The 17,621-nt window shown below is 38.3% G+C and overlaps 1 protein-coding gene across 1 annotated transcript in view; it reads right to left on the bottom strand.

Moving 5' to 3' along the window:
* DDX10 (DEAD-box helicase 10) overlaps window positions 1–17,621 on the bottom strand; it is a 200,746-nt gene that overhangs the window by 162,702 nt on the left and 20,423 nt on the right. Inside the window, exons 10-11 of the mRNA XM_069808236.1 lie at window positions 11,012–11,113; window positions 3,407–3,494 (exon numbers count right to left, since the gene is read on the bottom strand). Coding sequence (XP_069664337.1) covers window positions 3,407–3,494; window positions 11,012–11,113 — 190 coding nt within the window. The remainder of the gene's footprint in view (window positions 1–3,406; window positions 3,495–11,011; window positions 11,114–17,621) is intronic.

Below are 17,621 nucleotides of genomic sequence, written 5' to 3' on the forward strand. Positions count from 1 at the left end.
CCGTACAGAGCTACACAATTGTGATGACACGGTGGAGTGCTTATGGGTGAGGATGAGAGGGAAGGCCAAGAAGGCAGATATTGTGCTGGGAGTCTGTTATAGACCGCCCAACCAGGTTGAAAAGACGTATGAATCATTCTACAAGTGGCTGGCAGTAGTCTCAGAATCGTGTGCCCTTGTTCTCGTGGGGGACTTCAACTTTCCAGATGTCTGCTGGAAATACAACACAGCAGAGAGTAAACAATCTAGGAGGTTCCTGGAGTGTGTGGAGAATAACTTCCTGACACAGCTGGTGGGTGAGCCTACCAGGGGAGGAGCCTTGCTAGATCTGTTATTTACAAACAGGGAAGGATTGGTGGGAAGTGTGATGGTCAGAGGCCGTCTTGGGCTTAGCGACCATGAAATGATAGAATTCTCAATTCTTGGTAAGGCAAGGAAGGGGGTTAGCAAAACCACCGCTCTGGACTTCCGGAGGGCAAACTTTGGCCTCTTCCAGGCACTGGTTGAGAGAGTCCCTTGGGAGACGGTCCTGAAGGGCAAAGGGGTCCAGGAGGGATGGACATTCTTTAAGAAAGAAATCTTAATGGCTCAGGACCAGGCTGTTCCCATGTGCCGCAAGTCGAACCGCCGAGGAAAATGACCGGCCTGGCTGAACGGGGAGCTTTTGCTAGGAGTCAAGAATAAAAGGAGAGTTTATCATCTCTGGAAGAAAGGGCGGGCAACTTGGGAGGAGTACAGGGATCTTGTTAGGTCATACAGAGAGGTAATTAGAAAGGCAAAAGCTCAGCTAGAACTAAATCTGGCCACTATCGTAAGGGACAACAAAAAATGTTTTTACAAATATGTTAACAGTAAAAAGAATCCCAAGGAGAATATCTATCCTTTAATGGATACAGAAGGGAACGTTGCCACCAGAGGTGAGGAAAAGGCTGAGGTACTTAATGCCTTCTTTGCCTCAGTCTTTAATAGGGAGACCAGTTATCCTCAGGGTACTCTGCCCCCTGAGCTGGAAGGCGAGGACGAAGAGCAGAATATACCCCCCTTAATCCACAAGGAAATAGTTAGCGACCTACTACGCCATCCGGACACTCACAAATCTATGGGACCTGATGGGATCCATCCAAGAGTACTGAGGGAACTGGCGGAGGTGCTTGCCAAGCCGCTCTCCACCATCTATCGGCAATCCTGGTCAACGGGGGAGGTCCCAGAGGACTGGAAGCTTGCCAACGTGATGCCCATTTACAAGAAGGGTTGGAGGGAGGATCCGGGGAACTACAGGCCTGTCAGCCTGACCTCGGTACCGGGGAAGATTATGGAACAGTTTGTCTTGAGAGCACTCACATGGCAAGTCCAGCACAAGCAGGGGATTGGGCCCAGTCAACATGGGTTTACAAAAGGCAGATCCTGCTTGACCAACCTTATCTCCTTCTATGACCAGGTGACCCACCTAGTGGATGAGGGAAAGGCTGTGGATGTTATCTTCCTTGACTTCAGCAAGGCCTTTGACACTGTCTCTCATGGCATACTCCTTGAGAAGCTGGCGTCTCCTGGCTTGGACAAGTGTACTCTTCGCTGGGTGAAAAACTGGCTGGATGGCCGAGCCCAGAGGGTTGTGGTGAATGGGGTGAAATCCAGCTGGCGGCAGGTCACAAGTGGTGTTCCTCAGGGCTCAGTGTTGGGCCCTGTTCTGTTTAATATCTTTATCGATGATTTGGATGAGGGGATTGAGTGCACCCTCAGCAAGTTTGCAGATGACACCAAGTTGGGAGGCAGGGTCAATCTGCTTGAGGGTAGGAAGGCTCTACAGAGGGATCTGGACAGGCTGGATCGATGGGCTGAGGCCAACTGTATGAAGTTCAACAAGGCCAAGTGCCAGGTCCTGCACTTTGGTCACAGCAACCCCATGCAGAACTACAGGCTTGGGGAAGAGTGGCTGGAAAGCTGCCTGGCAGAAAAAGACCTGGGGGTGTTGGTTGACAGCTGCCTCAATATGAGCCAGCAGTGTGCCCAGGTGGCCAAGAAGGCCAACACCATCCTGGCCTGTATCAGAAATAGTGTGGCCAGCAGGAGCAGGGAGGTGGTTGTTCCCCTGTACTCGGCACTGGTGAGGCTGCACCTTGAGTACTGTGTTCAGTTTTGGGCCCCTCACTACAAGAAAGATATTGAGGTGCTGGAGCGTGTCCAGAGAAGGGCAACCAAGTTGGTGAGGGGCCTGGAGCACAAGTCTTATGAGGAGTGGCTGAGGGAGCTGGGGTTGTTTAGTCTGGAGAAGTGGAGGCTGAGGGAAGACCTTATCACTCTCTACAACTACCTGAAGGAATGTTGTAGTGAGGTGGGTGCTGGTCTCTTCTGTCAGGTGGCTGGTGATAGGACAAGAGGAAATGGCCTCAAGTTGAGGCAAGGGAGATTTAGGTTGGATATTAGGAAAACTTTCTTTACTGAGAGGGTTGTCAGACATTGGAATAGGCTGCCCAGGGAAGTGGTTGAGTCACCATCCCTGGAGGTATTCAAAAAGTGTGTAGACAAGGTACTCCAGAACATGGTTTAGTGGGCATGGATGATGGTTAGATTTGATGATCTTGAAGGTCTTTTCCAACCTAAATGATTCTATGATTCTATTCTATGATTCTAATACAGGAGATACTCCAAGTGCTCAATCATCTTTGTGGTTCTTCATTGCTCTTGCCTCCAGTATGTCCATGTCTGTCTTGTATTAGAAGCCCAGAATCAAACTTTGCGTTCCAGATGTGTCTCACCAGGGCTGAGCAGAAGGCAAGGGAAGGGAAGGATCACCTCCCTTGACCTGCCAGCAACGCTCTGTCCAATGCTGCCCAGAATGTGGTTGGCTTTGCTGCAAAGGCATACTGTTGGCTCATGTTTAGCCTGTTGTCCACTAAGACAACCTGTTGCCCCAGGTCCTCTTCTCCAAAGTTGCTTTCCAGCCATTTGGTCCCAGCCTGTACTGCTGTATGAGGTTCCTCCTCTGCAGTTTCAGGTCTCAAACAGCTGGGAAAGACTCAAACAAAACAGCAGAAACCCTCAAACAGCTGAGAAGCAGTGACTACTAAATCAAAACTTACTTTCATACCCAAGACTAAAATAAATGTCCTCACCTACGACTTAACCTTGGCACAAGACCAGTAGGTTAGGCGGCTCTTCAGGCATTAGCATTATGAGCCCATGTTGAGCCCATGTCAACTCACACAGGCTATACAGGCTTACTTAACACCAACTGCTAATATGTGATTATTGTTTCTCCTAATGCCGTGTTTTAAAGTTTAAAAATCAGAACAATTTAGCAGTTCCAAACAGTGCTGCTAGGGCATATATGAGCAGGTCAGTTGTTCCAACAGCAGTTCTATTCAACTAGCATGCCTCAAGAACTATAGTGAAGCAGATGACTTACCCTTTGAGCTTTGTCTTTTAACTCCTGATCTTGGGCTAAGAAAGCTTGCATCCTCTTTTGGATGTCTGTAATTTTTTCAGGATTAATTCTAATTAAAAACAAAAAAAAGAGGAAGAAAGTTAGCTTTAATTATTAGAACATGCAAAAATAAGCACCTATTAAGTTCTCAGGAGTATCTTCACATCTTCTGCAGTGCTTTAATATGCATAAACTTATTACCACTCTGAAACAGATGAGAATGGAACCGTAATAAGAATGAAGCACAAACTCCTCAATCAAATAATACAGAAAAGACAAATGGGAGCTCAGACTTTTTATCCAGAGACAGTTTTCAGTGAAGGTGGTGAAACTTCTTCCAAAGCAAAGTCAAAATCAGCAGTAAAGAACTTCTTGAATTTAAAAAAATGTTGAGGAAAAAATATAAAGTAGTATAATGAATTATTGTACTACTTTATATTGAGATAGCAGTCTTCATATGGAAATTCTCAGCATTTTTGAAAGCTTAAATAAGATCCATTGCCCTGGGAATACTGAAATTTACGTACTTCTTTCTTATAGCCAAATGAGCAAAAATAAAGGACCTTAGGATTAAACAGATTTAAGAGCTCCTCAAGATACCGATCAAGTGAATAAAGAACAGTGACTATTACAGAAAATGCCATTAAAACTAGTAACAAGGCATGCCAGTCCTCTCCCAGACTCTGGATTTTTACTTATTCCAGTGATACCTACACTATTCCAGGTTTATTTGCCCAGATCTTTTCTTATCTACTTCTGGTTTTGATCTGCCAGTGCCACCCAAGTGTACCACACAACCTACCAAACACGGTAGGAGGTTACCACTCAAGTAGAGGTCAAAAGAGATGCACAAGTACCAGATTTCTTAATCTAGTTCGTGCTGCTGTGTGTCATGTCATCCCATACTGTACAACAAAACATAGCCGTTGCTGAAGGAAGTCAAGAAGAAAAAAAAAAGAATCAATCATGCCTCTTCACATAGAGGTAAGTCAGTCTAAAAAACATGACTCTGATTAAAATACTAGGCAAGAAACATTTTATAGTTATTTTTTGTAACATAAGCCATTATCATCGGCTATTATTCTTACTAAATATGAAAGCAGCAATTAAGCAAGGGGTTGGAGTGTATTACCAAAGAATAATTTAATTTATAAAGACACCAAGCTTTATTCCCTCACCATTTCAATTTCTTATCTCTGTCAGATACAGAGTGGAAAACTGTAGCATACACAAGAGCTATTTAGCTACAGTTTTAGCGAAAGATCAAAAAGCTGAGTTCCAGTTTCAAGCTAGCATGTCATTTGCTCTGAAACTGTAAAGACATAAGAAAGAAAAGGCATGAAATATGCAGTGGGGGACAAACTGACCAACAAGTCTTTGAATTGCAATGCAGGATGGAATGCACACAAGATATCAGACAGAAAAAGTAAATAGAGAGAAGGCTCTTCTAGATTTTATTCTATAAAACAACATTAAGAAAGTGACAATGGAAATATTTATGACCCTAACAAAGGAAAAATGGTAGAATAGCAAAATAAAGGTAGTGTCTTGCTTAATACCAAATTGTATTAGAAGGTACAAACACAAAGTATACTACCTCACAGCAGAGGAAAGACAGGAGGAGGAGTAAAAAGGATGGCTGGATGACCTGAAACTCAAGAAGAAAGCTTAAAGTAGAACTGAAGACAAGTACAAAAACAGCACAAATACACTGGGATAAAATAAGAATTACAAGCACAAAATGAGATACAAAAAGTAATGAAGGGGTAGCATGACTAACAAAAAAAAAAATTAACATGAACACACTTGGTAGTAAGACAGCCGAGAGAAGTGTTGGATTGCTGTTATGTTATGGGAAAGCTATTAAGAGATGACCTCGAGACACTTAAATTAGCCAGTGTCTTTTTTTTTTCCCCAGTCTTCACTCAAAGTGGCAGCTGTAATCAGACAGCTAACAACAGCTACAGCACAGTCCAAGCTCACACCAGAATCACAAATCACGGGGTAACAGGTATTTAGATAAATCAGCTGAGCCAAAAGAAATTTGCTCCATAGCAACTAGAGAGAAAGACAAAGCACTTTTGAGTCATAGTTGTATCTATTCTTGAGAACTCATCTGAGATAGATAAAAATCTATGAGACGGGGCAAGTAAACATAGTGGTCATCTTCAAAGGGAGCAAAAAAAGAGAAGTTAAAGGATTAACTTTTTTCTTGATACCAAAAAACCAACTTTTAAGCACCTCAAGAAAATATGCAAACACACAATGGCCAACATAGCTTAGTCAGAAACAAAACATGACTAATCAATTTGATTATCCTTCATACCAGCATTAGCAGGCTTTCAGAATAGGAAAGAAACAGCAGTTGTCACATTTGATGTTAGCAAAGCATCTGGCAGTTGCACATTCTCATAAGCTAGGGAAACATGGTGTACATGAAATCGTTAAGTAAATGCAAAACTGGCCTTGGAGCTGTATTCAAAGAGTAGTTCGGACTGTCAACTACTCACTTTTCACTGTCAAACTCAAAATGCATAGCAAGTTCCAATTCTCACCTGGGCCTGCTATTACTCATTATTTTCTATGACTTGATTATTGTAGGAATATGATTCACTATTTATAGGAGACAATACATCATTGGGGCTCCAAGCATAATGGCCAATAATCTTAGACAAGATGTAACAACATTTTGTTGACTGCACATACATTTTAGTTTGAGTTACTTGGTTGAAATTTGCAAGAAAAGGGTTTGAAAAAAGACAGAAACACAGAAGATACTTTACAATTAAAAGAAGGGCAAGATAATGTGGTATAGATCTAAGCAATATCAACCAAGAATATAGTGCCCTGAGCACATTTTGAGGTTATGTGTTTGTTAATGAACGAGTAAATTTGCAACACTGAATATTAGAAAAAGACTCATAATACTGGATTCTCTCCACTAAAACACTGTATCATGACAGCCACCCACTGTCATCTTCGTCTCATGCTGGGATTCCAAAAATAAGAAAGCTGGTCATTGTTAAATTGGATTTTGGTTTTAATGAGTTTGCATGTTATTTCTTTCTGAACAATAAAACTCTTTACAACAATTATATACATGTGACTATTTGGAGAGACAAACCTAAAATCTAAACACTTAAATGCATTATCGTAATTTATAAGCTTGCCTAAACAGCTAAGCAGCAGTGAGCTAGAAGGGCATTTTATGACATTGTCATTTTTACTAGGCTGTTTATTTCTTTTCTTACTCTGTGAGCACAAATCTTGCATTTAAGTAGCAGTATAACTTTTTGAAATTGTTGTTTTGCTTAGCAGTTGCATAAATGGCCACACTTGACTGTGCCATGATGTAAATATGAACTCAGTTTGCTTGGTCTCATGAACTGATCAGACATCACTCCAAATTTCCTGGTCGATACGCACTCTGCTTTCCTCTCATTTCCCCTGTTTTTAAGACCAGGATAGAAGCACTGCTTTAACTAGATACTCTCTCTTCCCCATCCTCTCCCAAGCAGAATTTAAACAAAAAAGTTCAACCAGCACCAAAAAGACCATACTGCCATGATGCAGTAAAACAGTTTCCATATTCCACTCAGCTTCCAAGCAGCAGCAGCTTTTGCTCTGTGCTCTCAGCCTGGAATGTGGCTGTCTATGGTTACACTGGACAACCTGGAAGGCTGGAGAGAGGAGGAAGAGCTGGGACCTAAGGAAAGCTGCTCAGAGTTGCCAGCCTCACACCAGCAGATCACATACAGGTGCATAACCATGCTGGTTAGTGACACCAATGGATTGTCCTACAGTAATGATGGTAATTGGGAGGCAGCAAGTCTTAATAGATTCCCTAGTATTAACATTACTGTAATGGGGAATACACATCCAAGTATTCTCCACTGTCAGAAAAAAAGGTGTTTTGTTATTGTTGTTTTCTTCAAGAACCACATTTTTGTCATAATATTAAAGAAAGCAATATTACATCATGAGTATCTACATACTTGCACTTTCTTTCCCAAAATTTTCTGGACACAAAATTTGTTATGATAACCCCTTAGGAAGCAGCTCTTATCTTGTCACTCAAAAAAACTGGATGCCATGAAGTAGTCCCAAGGTACTATCAAAAATAATTTCAGTTTACAGCTTGCATCTAAAACTTTGAAATTATAGGCTCTTTATAAATATGTACATGATATTTAATATTTTCAGAATAGATTTTTTGCATATTTGAATGCTCTGAAATACGGTATTTATTATTGCATATTTTGCATTTTCTCTTGTTCTGTTTGAACACTGAAAAAGAGATGTATTGTTAAAACTAGTACCTGTAAATTGGCAGCTTGTGCTGATTAGAAAGGAATGGTATACTAACAGGCTCTACAGGGAGCTTAGATTTAAAACTGTAAATTAAGAAAACAGCCCAAACCCTAGCCTTTTGAATAGGTAGTCAGGAAAAGAAAAAAGTTCTTCCCCTCTCTCCTTTCAAATTATGGGAACTGTTTTAAAAGCTCTGTCTAAATGAAATAAATGTTAAGAGCTGTTTACATGTCAGAAAATACAAAACAGGGAAAGTAACAGAAAACTGGTTCTTGCAATCCCTATGCAAGATAACAGGTTAACAACAACAGCAAAACAAACACTTCAATTGACAGTGATATTTTAGAAACAAAAAAGCTTTCAGAATGAATTTCAGCAGTTTGAAGAGTTAAACTCTGTCAGCAGTGAGCAATGCTCATTACCTTCTAACTCACGAGTTAGAAGGTAAGACTCTCAATTCTTGAGAATCTACAATTAGGTGAACATGCACAAACACCACCAGAAGACTACAACAGAAGACCTGGACATGCATGGGTTGATTCGACTTCTTCAACAATTTATCAACTGACAAAACACACCAGGATTGTATTAATTGGGAAACTGGCTAGAAGGAAACAACCTAAGAAGACTTGCAGTTAAAAACTTTTAGGATGAAACTGGTTTACAAACCACAAGTAGTTACAAGAATTTTTTTTTAAGGATTTTAGTTAGCCTCTTACAAGTACAATACTAAACCATTTAAGCCTTAACCACACTAGGCAGACAATTCTAAGTAAAAGCATTCCCCTTCATTATGATGTTACAAATACTAATAAGGTATGTTTTGCAAATTGAAAAAACTGGATCTCAGCTGTTAAAATGTATTATCAATCAAAAGCCCTGACTTTGCTTATAATGATTCTGGTTAAGAATGTTACTTAAATGTATTTATTATACATATGCGCTAGTGGCTTGGTAAAAGAATGAATTTTGGGGGTGGTGTTTAAAAAAAAAACAAAAAAACAAAAACACAAAAACAGAGAGTTTTCCATTGATGTAACATCAGATTAACAAGAATGTGTTAAGAGATGCAGCCATGGATGTCTGTCCAGAGACACATCTAACCTGGATTATAAACAGAAGATGCATTTATTGCTGGGGAAATTAAATATTTGCCTTATTAAAACTGAATTGTTATCCTAATACAAAAACACTGATTTGTATTTACATGGATAAATACAGGCTAAAGAGGCTTTTTTACCATTTTCTATGATAAGCTGTTCAAACAATTAACTGCATTACTCAAGAAGTTAAAAGCCTAGCTGTCAAAGAAAGGTGAAATATTTATAATGTGCATGGGATCGGACATTTATTTAGGGAATATCAAAATAAGATAAATTATTTGAATAACTATCATTTTAAAAAGGAAAAAGATGAAGTTTGAAAAAAGACACAATTTGCTTAGGCTGTGGTGGTTATACAGCAGATCCTTTTAAAGAGCTATGATGCTTAAAGGAAAATATCAGACTTTAATTCAGTTTCTTTACTGATATCGTCCTCATTCAGTTGGGGGTTTTTTTGTTTGGTTTTTTTGTTGTTGTTGTGTGGTGCTTTTTTTTTTTTAAACAGCAATGTCAAAAGAAAGCTTTAAGCACAATTAGACTTTTGGTAGTTGTTTGACTCCATTCTAGTCCTTATTTTCGCTGTTTTAGCGAAAGTTGTCTTACGTTTGAAGTTCATGCATATTCTACACAGAATTGATAGGCGTTTGACCAGAAAAGGTGTATTTACTTCACTGGCTGCTGTGTACTGTTTGTTACATAGAAGCAACATTCACAAGTACAGTTCACAAGTGCCTCTGAAATGGCATATCCTATACATCAAAAATACTTTAAAAAAGTAAAACTAAGCCTTAAATCTGGACAGTGCTATATGCATGTTTCTATTCTCTGCAGAAATGACAACTTGTTAATTTTGAGCTGACCTGAAGGTTTAAGCAATGAAGTAATAACCACCACTTAAAGTTTCACCCTATTTTGATTTCTTCTCAAAAACAATTGTTCCACAAACACTTTCTGCATACAGTTAATTATCTTCTTTGCTTAAATATTCACATCTTCACATTCAAACCACAGCTTTTCAAAGTAAAATAGTCCTAGCCTTGCTCATACCCACTTGTACAGAAGCTTAATTTTCTACCTTGTCATCCTTCTCTGATTTCTTCTAGCTCCATTCTACAGTTTTTGGCATAGTGCAACCTGAACTACATAAATATTCAAAATCCAGTCAGGCTCATACCACATTTTCTGGCTTGCTTTCAATTCTTCTTCCATATTTCCTTCACACTCTGTTTCCTCTTTTGATTTAACATTAGACTGACAGGCTCAAAGAACAATGAACTCCCTCCTACCTACAGCTGCTAATTAAGAAATTACTACCAATTCCTTTTAGTGTTTTTATTATTATTTTGACAGTTAGGGTTTTTGGTTTTTCTATATGTCCATTACTCTGCATTTACTAGAAATTGCAAATGTAAAAGCTTTTTTATTTTTACATGGTATCATTATATGCTTCTGCAACTCTTTCAAAGTCAGTTCTCTCTTGTACAGATAACACAGATCTCTACAGGTTTCCATCAGAATATTCTCTGCAGTATGTAAAATGACCATTTAGCCACATTTTTTATTTCCTGTTCTTCAACTAACTGATTCAGAAAGATCATGACAAACTGCAGAAATAGTCTAGAACTAAAGACAGGTAAGAGAAACAAGAATGATAACAGGTGTAAAAAACATAGAAGGACAGGTTAAAGAAATTGTATTTGTTTAATCTGCAAAAGAAAAGAGGAGAAAGAGATAGCATAATTATGTTCAATTACATTAAAAGTATTGCAAAGAGTAAGAGAATACATCATTTTCCATATATTCTTGGCACAGGACAAAAGAAATACTTCAATTACTTACAAGGCTTATCAGACGCTTGAAGAAAAAACGTTAATGGTAGGAACTGTTGAGTATAGGTGAGATCACTTTGGGAAATTGTGAAGAATTGGCAAGTTAGACAGGCATCTGATAAGAATGGTAAGAATGATTTGTACAGCTGATCCTGCCTTTGAGAAAGGGGATGGAATAGGTAACCTCTCAAGGTCTTTTCCTTCTACAATGCTATCCAAATCTCCCTTGTTTGTCCACTTCCAGGCAATTCAGGCACTTTACTCCATCAGGACTGTCATAGACTCATCACACATTATTCCTGTAGAAAGAAGGCTGAATAACAGACAAGCCATTAGTCACTTACTTGATTTCACTGACAGGTACTTTCCTCTGTGAAAGCTGTTCCACCATGCCTTTTTCTTCTGAGGGAAGCAATAACAACAAAGCTTCACCACCTTCTTTGTATCTGATCAGGGAAAAAACCACAAAAGAGACACCTCAAGCAAACATGCAAAAAATACAATTTTTTGTTGATGTTTTCAATGACCAATGAGAATTTACATTTGCTTCCTTATAATCAGCCCAAGGAGCAAACAAAAATCCTCACTTCACAAAGAGAAAAGAAAAGGCAAACCAGTCAAGTGATTTGCCTGTATCTCCACTTGAGCTGATTTCAGAACTACACCTAGAGCCCTAAACATCTGGGACTAAGACACAGATTCAGATCAGTGGATCTTTTCTTCCCTAGATTAGAAATATTTATGTAGTAATCAAATGGCACTTGATCAAAGCGTACAATACTGGAAGACCTAACTACTCGCATTCATCCTTTACCAATAGGCAAGTCTTAACACCTGGTAGCGACTCATTCTCCTTTGCACATCCTGCAAGTGAAAGAAGTTAAAGGCCAGGAAAGGATAAGTGCCTTGATCCCAAACAAATCCTACTTGCAAGTTCAATAAAGGCTACTCTTCTAACAGGTCACAGAGGCACTGAAAGAAAAGCATAAAAACAGGAGTTCTTTCATTTACAGAAGTAGTTTTTAGATGCAAAAGAAAAACTACAATCAGACTGATCCCATAAGAACATATCTAGAATTCACTCTCCAATGCACTTAACAGCTATATCAAATGTAGCTGACTTGGTAATTAAGATACATGGTGGGCAAAGTAATAAAAATTCTTCTATTTTATTCATAAAGCATCTTCGTGTTCACTTTCTGCTTGTGCAGGAAAATGTCAGTTCCTACTTTCAGCAAATTTAGCAACTTGAGGACATTCAAGGAGAAAAAAGTACCCAACAGCATTAGTAAATAAACAAGACAATGGGTGTAAGTCCCACTGACAAAGTAGTAATGATGAGTTAGTTTATCTGCATTATGTAAGTCCATATCTATTGTAACACATACATTATTTCTTCTTTTACATTTACAAATAGTTCTTAAGAGTACAGATTGATAGGAAAATATTGCATAGGGTCCTCCATTATATAAAAAAACACCTGTTGAACTAAATTTCAGAAATATGCCAAAATTGGACAGAATCCAACTCACAGTCAACTGATGAGAGCAATGTGTGGGACAAAGCAAAATAAGAGAGTGGCAAGTTACTATGTAGAGCGCTCTAACTGCCAAGAGCTACTCACAGGGAAGTCCCTGGGCAGCAGCAGATTGTAAGCCTATACATAAACTGCTATGTCTACAAGTATTCCATTTATTTGAAACAAAATACTCATGGTATTATTTTTCAAGTGCCATTTTATATCAAATTATTTACTACCCTAACAGGCCTTTGGTTTGGTTCCTACTCCAGTTGTATTTGTCTTTTTCTCCTATGCTGGTAAAACTTTTCATCCATCTTATGCGTATCTGGTTTGTCCTTTCTGTTTTCTATACGGAAAGTTAACCATTTCCTCTAACTTTATTCCACTCAGCCTGCTGCCATTTCATAAATCTTCAGCTTCTGTTACTCCATCATACATTCTCCTATTGGGTCTTTACTCCATTTGCATTCATTCTTCTCCATCAAGAGAACCATCAGGGAAAAGGTATTATACAAAAGATGTAAACTGCCAGCAGAAGGGTAGGAGATGCTATTAGTTTGTCTTTGGGTCAGAGACCACAGAGAACAAGACTATGCCAGGGTAAGCCACATCTTTCCAATAAAAGCTCAGCAATGACAGAAGAAAACACCAGTCCAGTCTTTGTGCGTAGAAAAGGGGACATAAGTGCTATTTAAGGAAGTATTCGAGTCAAGACTACGTGGCTTAAAACAGCTTTTAAGTTGGAGGCGAGACAGTGCAGAAGGATGTTCTCAGGCACACCAAACAATATTCATACCATTAACTGATAAAAATAATTTCAGATGGAACATAGAGAGCCCACATTTCTCCAAGTATAAACAGTTATCACTTGGCAAAAACAGTACTGCAGAACTGTTTGAAAACTATAAACACTATCTGTCACAGCAGAGTAAGCAATGCAAGTAGCAACAAAATCTGCAGTTAAAACAGTCTGACAGCTTTTATTACAGCTCTCTGCTTTCATTTGATGAATTTGGAAAAAATCACAACAAAATGCTCTCCGATGCCTTTTTTTTTTTCCCTTCCCCAGTGCTATGCACGACGGGTTTGGGGAATGACTTTTAAAGATAATTTTTAAATGTTTAATATACGGTTTTGTCATGAGATTTCAGCCCTTACATTCTAGATTTTGAAATTTTACATGGAAATCAAATTGTTGCTAAGAGGAGAGTCTCCGCCACTTACTAACACAATGTAAATTTACTGGTTTTATATGGTTTGGTAAGTGTACCAAAACAAATGGTAAGACATTTGGACTTTGTCCCAAAAAATACTGCTTTACAGTTGTGGTTGAGGGAGAGATGCTGTACAAAAATGATAGTAACTTGATTTTAATCCATTTAATTAGTAGACCTAAAATGTTCTTAATGCAGAAATATCAGCTTGTAGAATCTTCCTTAAAAAAAAAGTTCTAAAGCAACCCATATGCTTGGTTTAAGGCAATTTATTATCTTTACCAAAAGCATAGGAGGACGTACATCACTGCTGACCAAACATCCTGTGTATGTTTCGGCCCTTTATATAATAATTAAGGTTGGGAATGACCTGGTTACGTAGACTAAGTGCACCTTGTAAGAAAGCTCTATATATTCCAACCCAGCCAAATTCGAAATGATATTTCCACAAAGTGGGTGCATGTCAGACACTGCCACTACTTGAACAAGCAATGAAGTCCTGGAAAGCCACTGAACCTTAGAGGACTTTGCATTTTATGGCAAAAATTGATGATCACAGTTCCAAGGCAGCTAATTTTTCCATGAAAAGAACCTGAGCTCTCAGAGCACTGTTGGAAAGAGGATGAAAATACTCTCTTATCTACCCAAGGGTAGTAACAAACAGGAAGACAGAGATAATATTGCTGCCAATACCAGTCTCACCCATTTAGAGTACAGAATTACACACAGCTCTGCTCTTCTCTTCAAAACAGATGCTACGAAAGGAAAGGATTCCAAAAATGCTATGAGAATGATCCAATATCTGGAAAGAATGTCTGCTTAATCTCTTAACAAGAATCTTCCTCATTTGTCAAGAAGACACAAAAAGTCTTGATCACACTATATAAACACCTACAAAGGATGATTTTTGCAGATTCCTTAAATTTAGTCAAAGGCATGAAGTGATTTGTGTAGTTTTGATGCTTCTGGCATTTCTTAACCTGTAGTGCCTGACTCAGCATTCTTAAATTGTTGCTTTATTATATTTATTTTATCCAGTGTGCAACACACTACAAAAGACCAGTGTCATACAAATCATGGAATAAATACCCATCAAGGGTCAAGGAAATTATGGTCTTAAAGATAACCTCAAAGAGAGGTTTCAGTGGAAAATTTAAGTTTTCAAAAGTGTTTTCTCTGTGTCTTTCATACTAAAAGCTTCTATACTGGCAAACTTATGAAAGCACAAGCTACTAAGAACTGGCATAAACAATAAAGAACACTTAGATATTCAGCTAAAAATTTGTTTCCATTACAATGCCTAAAACATGAGAGAAAAGAACATCCCCTCAGTATCCTAAGGGAATAAAGTTCTCCACTAAAGCCAACAAAAGAACATTTCTGTAATTATTTTAAGTAGACAGATAAAACCTTTAAACCTTTATAGATGATAAAGCAGCAAAGAGTCAACCTCAGCTACTGAAATTCTTTAGCAGGAGGACTACTACTTCTGCAGATGAGAAGACATTAGGAGTTCTCCCCATTCCTGCTGACTGCAGCCTTCAAGTTGTCCATCATCACCAAAACCAAACATCTGACCTAAAAGGCTAATTCACTTTGGTGATTTATTATTCACCAAGTATGCACCTCAACTGTGCCGGAGAAAAGTAAATTAAAAACCTCAAAGTAATCAAACTTTCTTGGACTGTGTAGTAATTGATGATATTACTTATCTTGTCATTTCCTCAAGATAATCAAGAAACCAGAGCAGGGACTCATCTTTGCATTGCGATTTTAACAGTCTCTTAGGATACCAGATACAATTCATTCCGGTTCTGTGGAAAATTGCATCTTACTTGCAGAAAGTCTTGGGGAAAAAAAAAACCCACATACTTCTAGTACAAACCTGTCTTATTTTCTAGAGTCTTTTGGCTTCAATACTTATCAAAAAGGCAAGTAACTTTTCTGCAACTCAGTCTCGACTTACAAGCAAGGAAGCTGTGACAAATCATCATTAGCACTATAAAGCCAAGGGTAGAAATGAAATATTTACACTGACTGCAGATGAGAAAAAGGATGCTTACAATCAAGGGCAAGCACCAAAGGCTGGACAAGAAGAAAATGGGAAAAATTATTTAGGACAATGTGGTACTGGCTAATTAGAAGTAGAGAAAAATGGTTTAAAATGTCAACAGCACCATTTCCCTAGCAAAGAAACACAAAGAGTTGCCGAATAGTTTCATTTCATACCAAAAAATAAATAAAACACTCAAATCAAAAGGACAGTTTATTCACCATGACAGAATCTATCTTAAACTTCTGCTAAAAATCACCCTGAGCCAACAGCTAGTATCAAACATGAAGGAACTAATAGCATGGCAACAACTCAGTGAGGACAGGATGAGAAAAAAATGCTTTTTTTGCAGGCCAAAGAGACACTCAATTTTTGCTGACCTTAACCTATCTTAATCTAACCTTGATCAGATGCAGCCAAAGGCTGCATATACCCCTAGCCAATACTATTAAAGCAAACAACACTACCATTATCACAAAGGCAACAGATGAAAACACACCATGGTTATTAATCAATTCCACCTTGCCATGCAGCTAGAGTTGAGCTTGTTCTAACTACATTCAGAGTAATTTTACATCCTTGCCACAACCATCATAACATATCACTCAGTCAAATGCACCATATTTTAGTTGTCAGTGACATACGAGTCATGGTGATACCAGAATAAAATAGGAATGGGAAATATCTGATTGATGGTCATCAGGCACCAGTGCTCTGCTGTAGGGCAGGCATCCAGTAGGAAAAAAAATGATGGGAGCAATGGAAAGACAACTGTAAAGATAGCCTGCATGGATATGCAGACCTTACAGGAAACGTTATACAGGTTGTCCTGAACAGATGTATTGCAACGTGTTTCCCTAACATTTGTATTTCAGAAGATGTAAGTTGATGCCAAATTTCAAGAGAGTTAAAGGCAGTATTTCTGCTTGCTTTGGCAAGAAAAAAAAAATCTATTTTAAAAACTGGCAAAGGAGAAAATGGAGATTATGAGATAATCATAAAATTTGGGGGAGGAGGGTTGCAGATATAAGGATACTTGCATTGCAGTTTCTTGAATTGGAATATTTCCCATTACAGAAAACCCAATATAAAGGAGGTGATGTTTTTGAAGATATTTACCACACACAAACACACAAGGAACTGTAAGTATGTAATTTTTAATGCTTTGGAGGTCACACATCTACCACCGTACTCAAAAAAAAAAAAAAAAAAAAAGTAGTGGTTTGTGGTTGGTTTTTTTTTTTCAGTCTGTAACTTAAATGGGATGTTACCAAGTTGACCTGATTAAAGATCTAATTTTAGCCTAACTGGGCCAGGATGGATAGTATCAACATATGCTGTCATCTCATCTGTCAAAAGACACAGAAGGAAGTAAGATATCACTGCAAAACTTGTGAGCTTAAATCAAAGCCCTTTCTAAAAAGTCTTGCATTCCAAGCCAACAAGCCATCTTCAGATACATTAGTATTGCAGAAACTCTCCACAGTAGATCCCTTCAGAAAAAGGAAATCAGGCATCAAGGAAGTCAAATCAACTTCTCAGCTGTGTCTTTCTCACTCAGATCAAATTTGCTAGAGACTTACCAGAAGTAAGCAAAAGACTGCTTTCTTTAAAATGTTAAGTCAGAAAGTTAAGCATTTGGAATAGCATCAAAACCAAGCCCACTAAATTTGCCTGGTTTTGCATGTGCATTATGATACACTCTAATTACGTATTTTCACTCTTCTTCTGCTGGACCCTTTGTTCATCATATGTGGTTGCCAAACTATTAATACGAAACTAATAGTTACTTCCACTATGAAGCCAAATTATTTACCATCTAAGGTGATCATTTATTCACTGTGCACCATTCACACCCTTCTCAGAACACAAATATTCAGGAGCACTTTATATTGCAACAATAATGTTCTTTACATCTTTGCATACAATTTTAGTTTCCATGAAGAACCCAGAATAAGACAATTCCATCAAGTGGAATAACTGACAAGCAAAATTCAAAAAGCAGCACAGATCCCCGCTTCTAGAGCAAAGATTTACCCCTGTAAAGACTGAAAGAATATGCCAGTGAAATTATCTAGATATTTGTTAATGTACACACTATTGCAATTGAGACTTGAGGATGAGAAAAAAAAAACCCTGGCATAGTACAGTTCTTCATCTGTGGT

This window comes from Haliaeetus albicilla, chromosome 20 (assembly GCF_947461875.1).
Source record: "Haliaeetus albicilla chromosome 20, bHalAlb1.1, whole genome shotgun sequence".
NCBI classification, from domain to species: Eukaryota; Metazoa; Chordata; class Aves; order Accipitriformes; family Accipitridae; genus Haliaeetus; species Haliaeetus albicilla.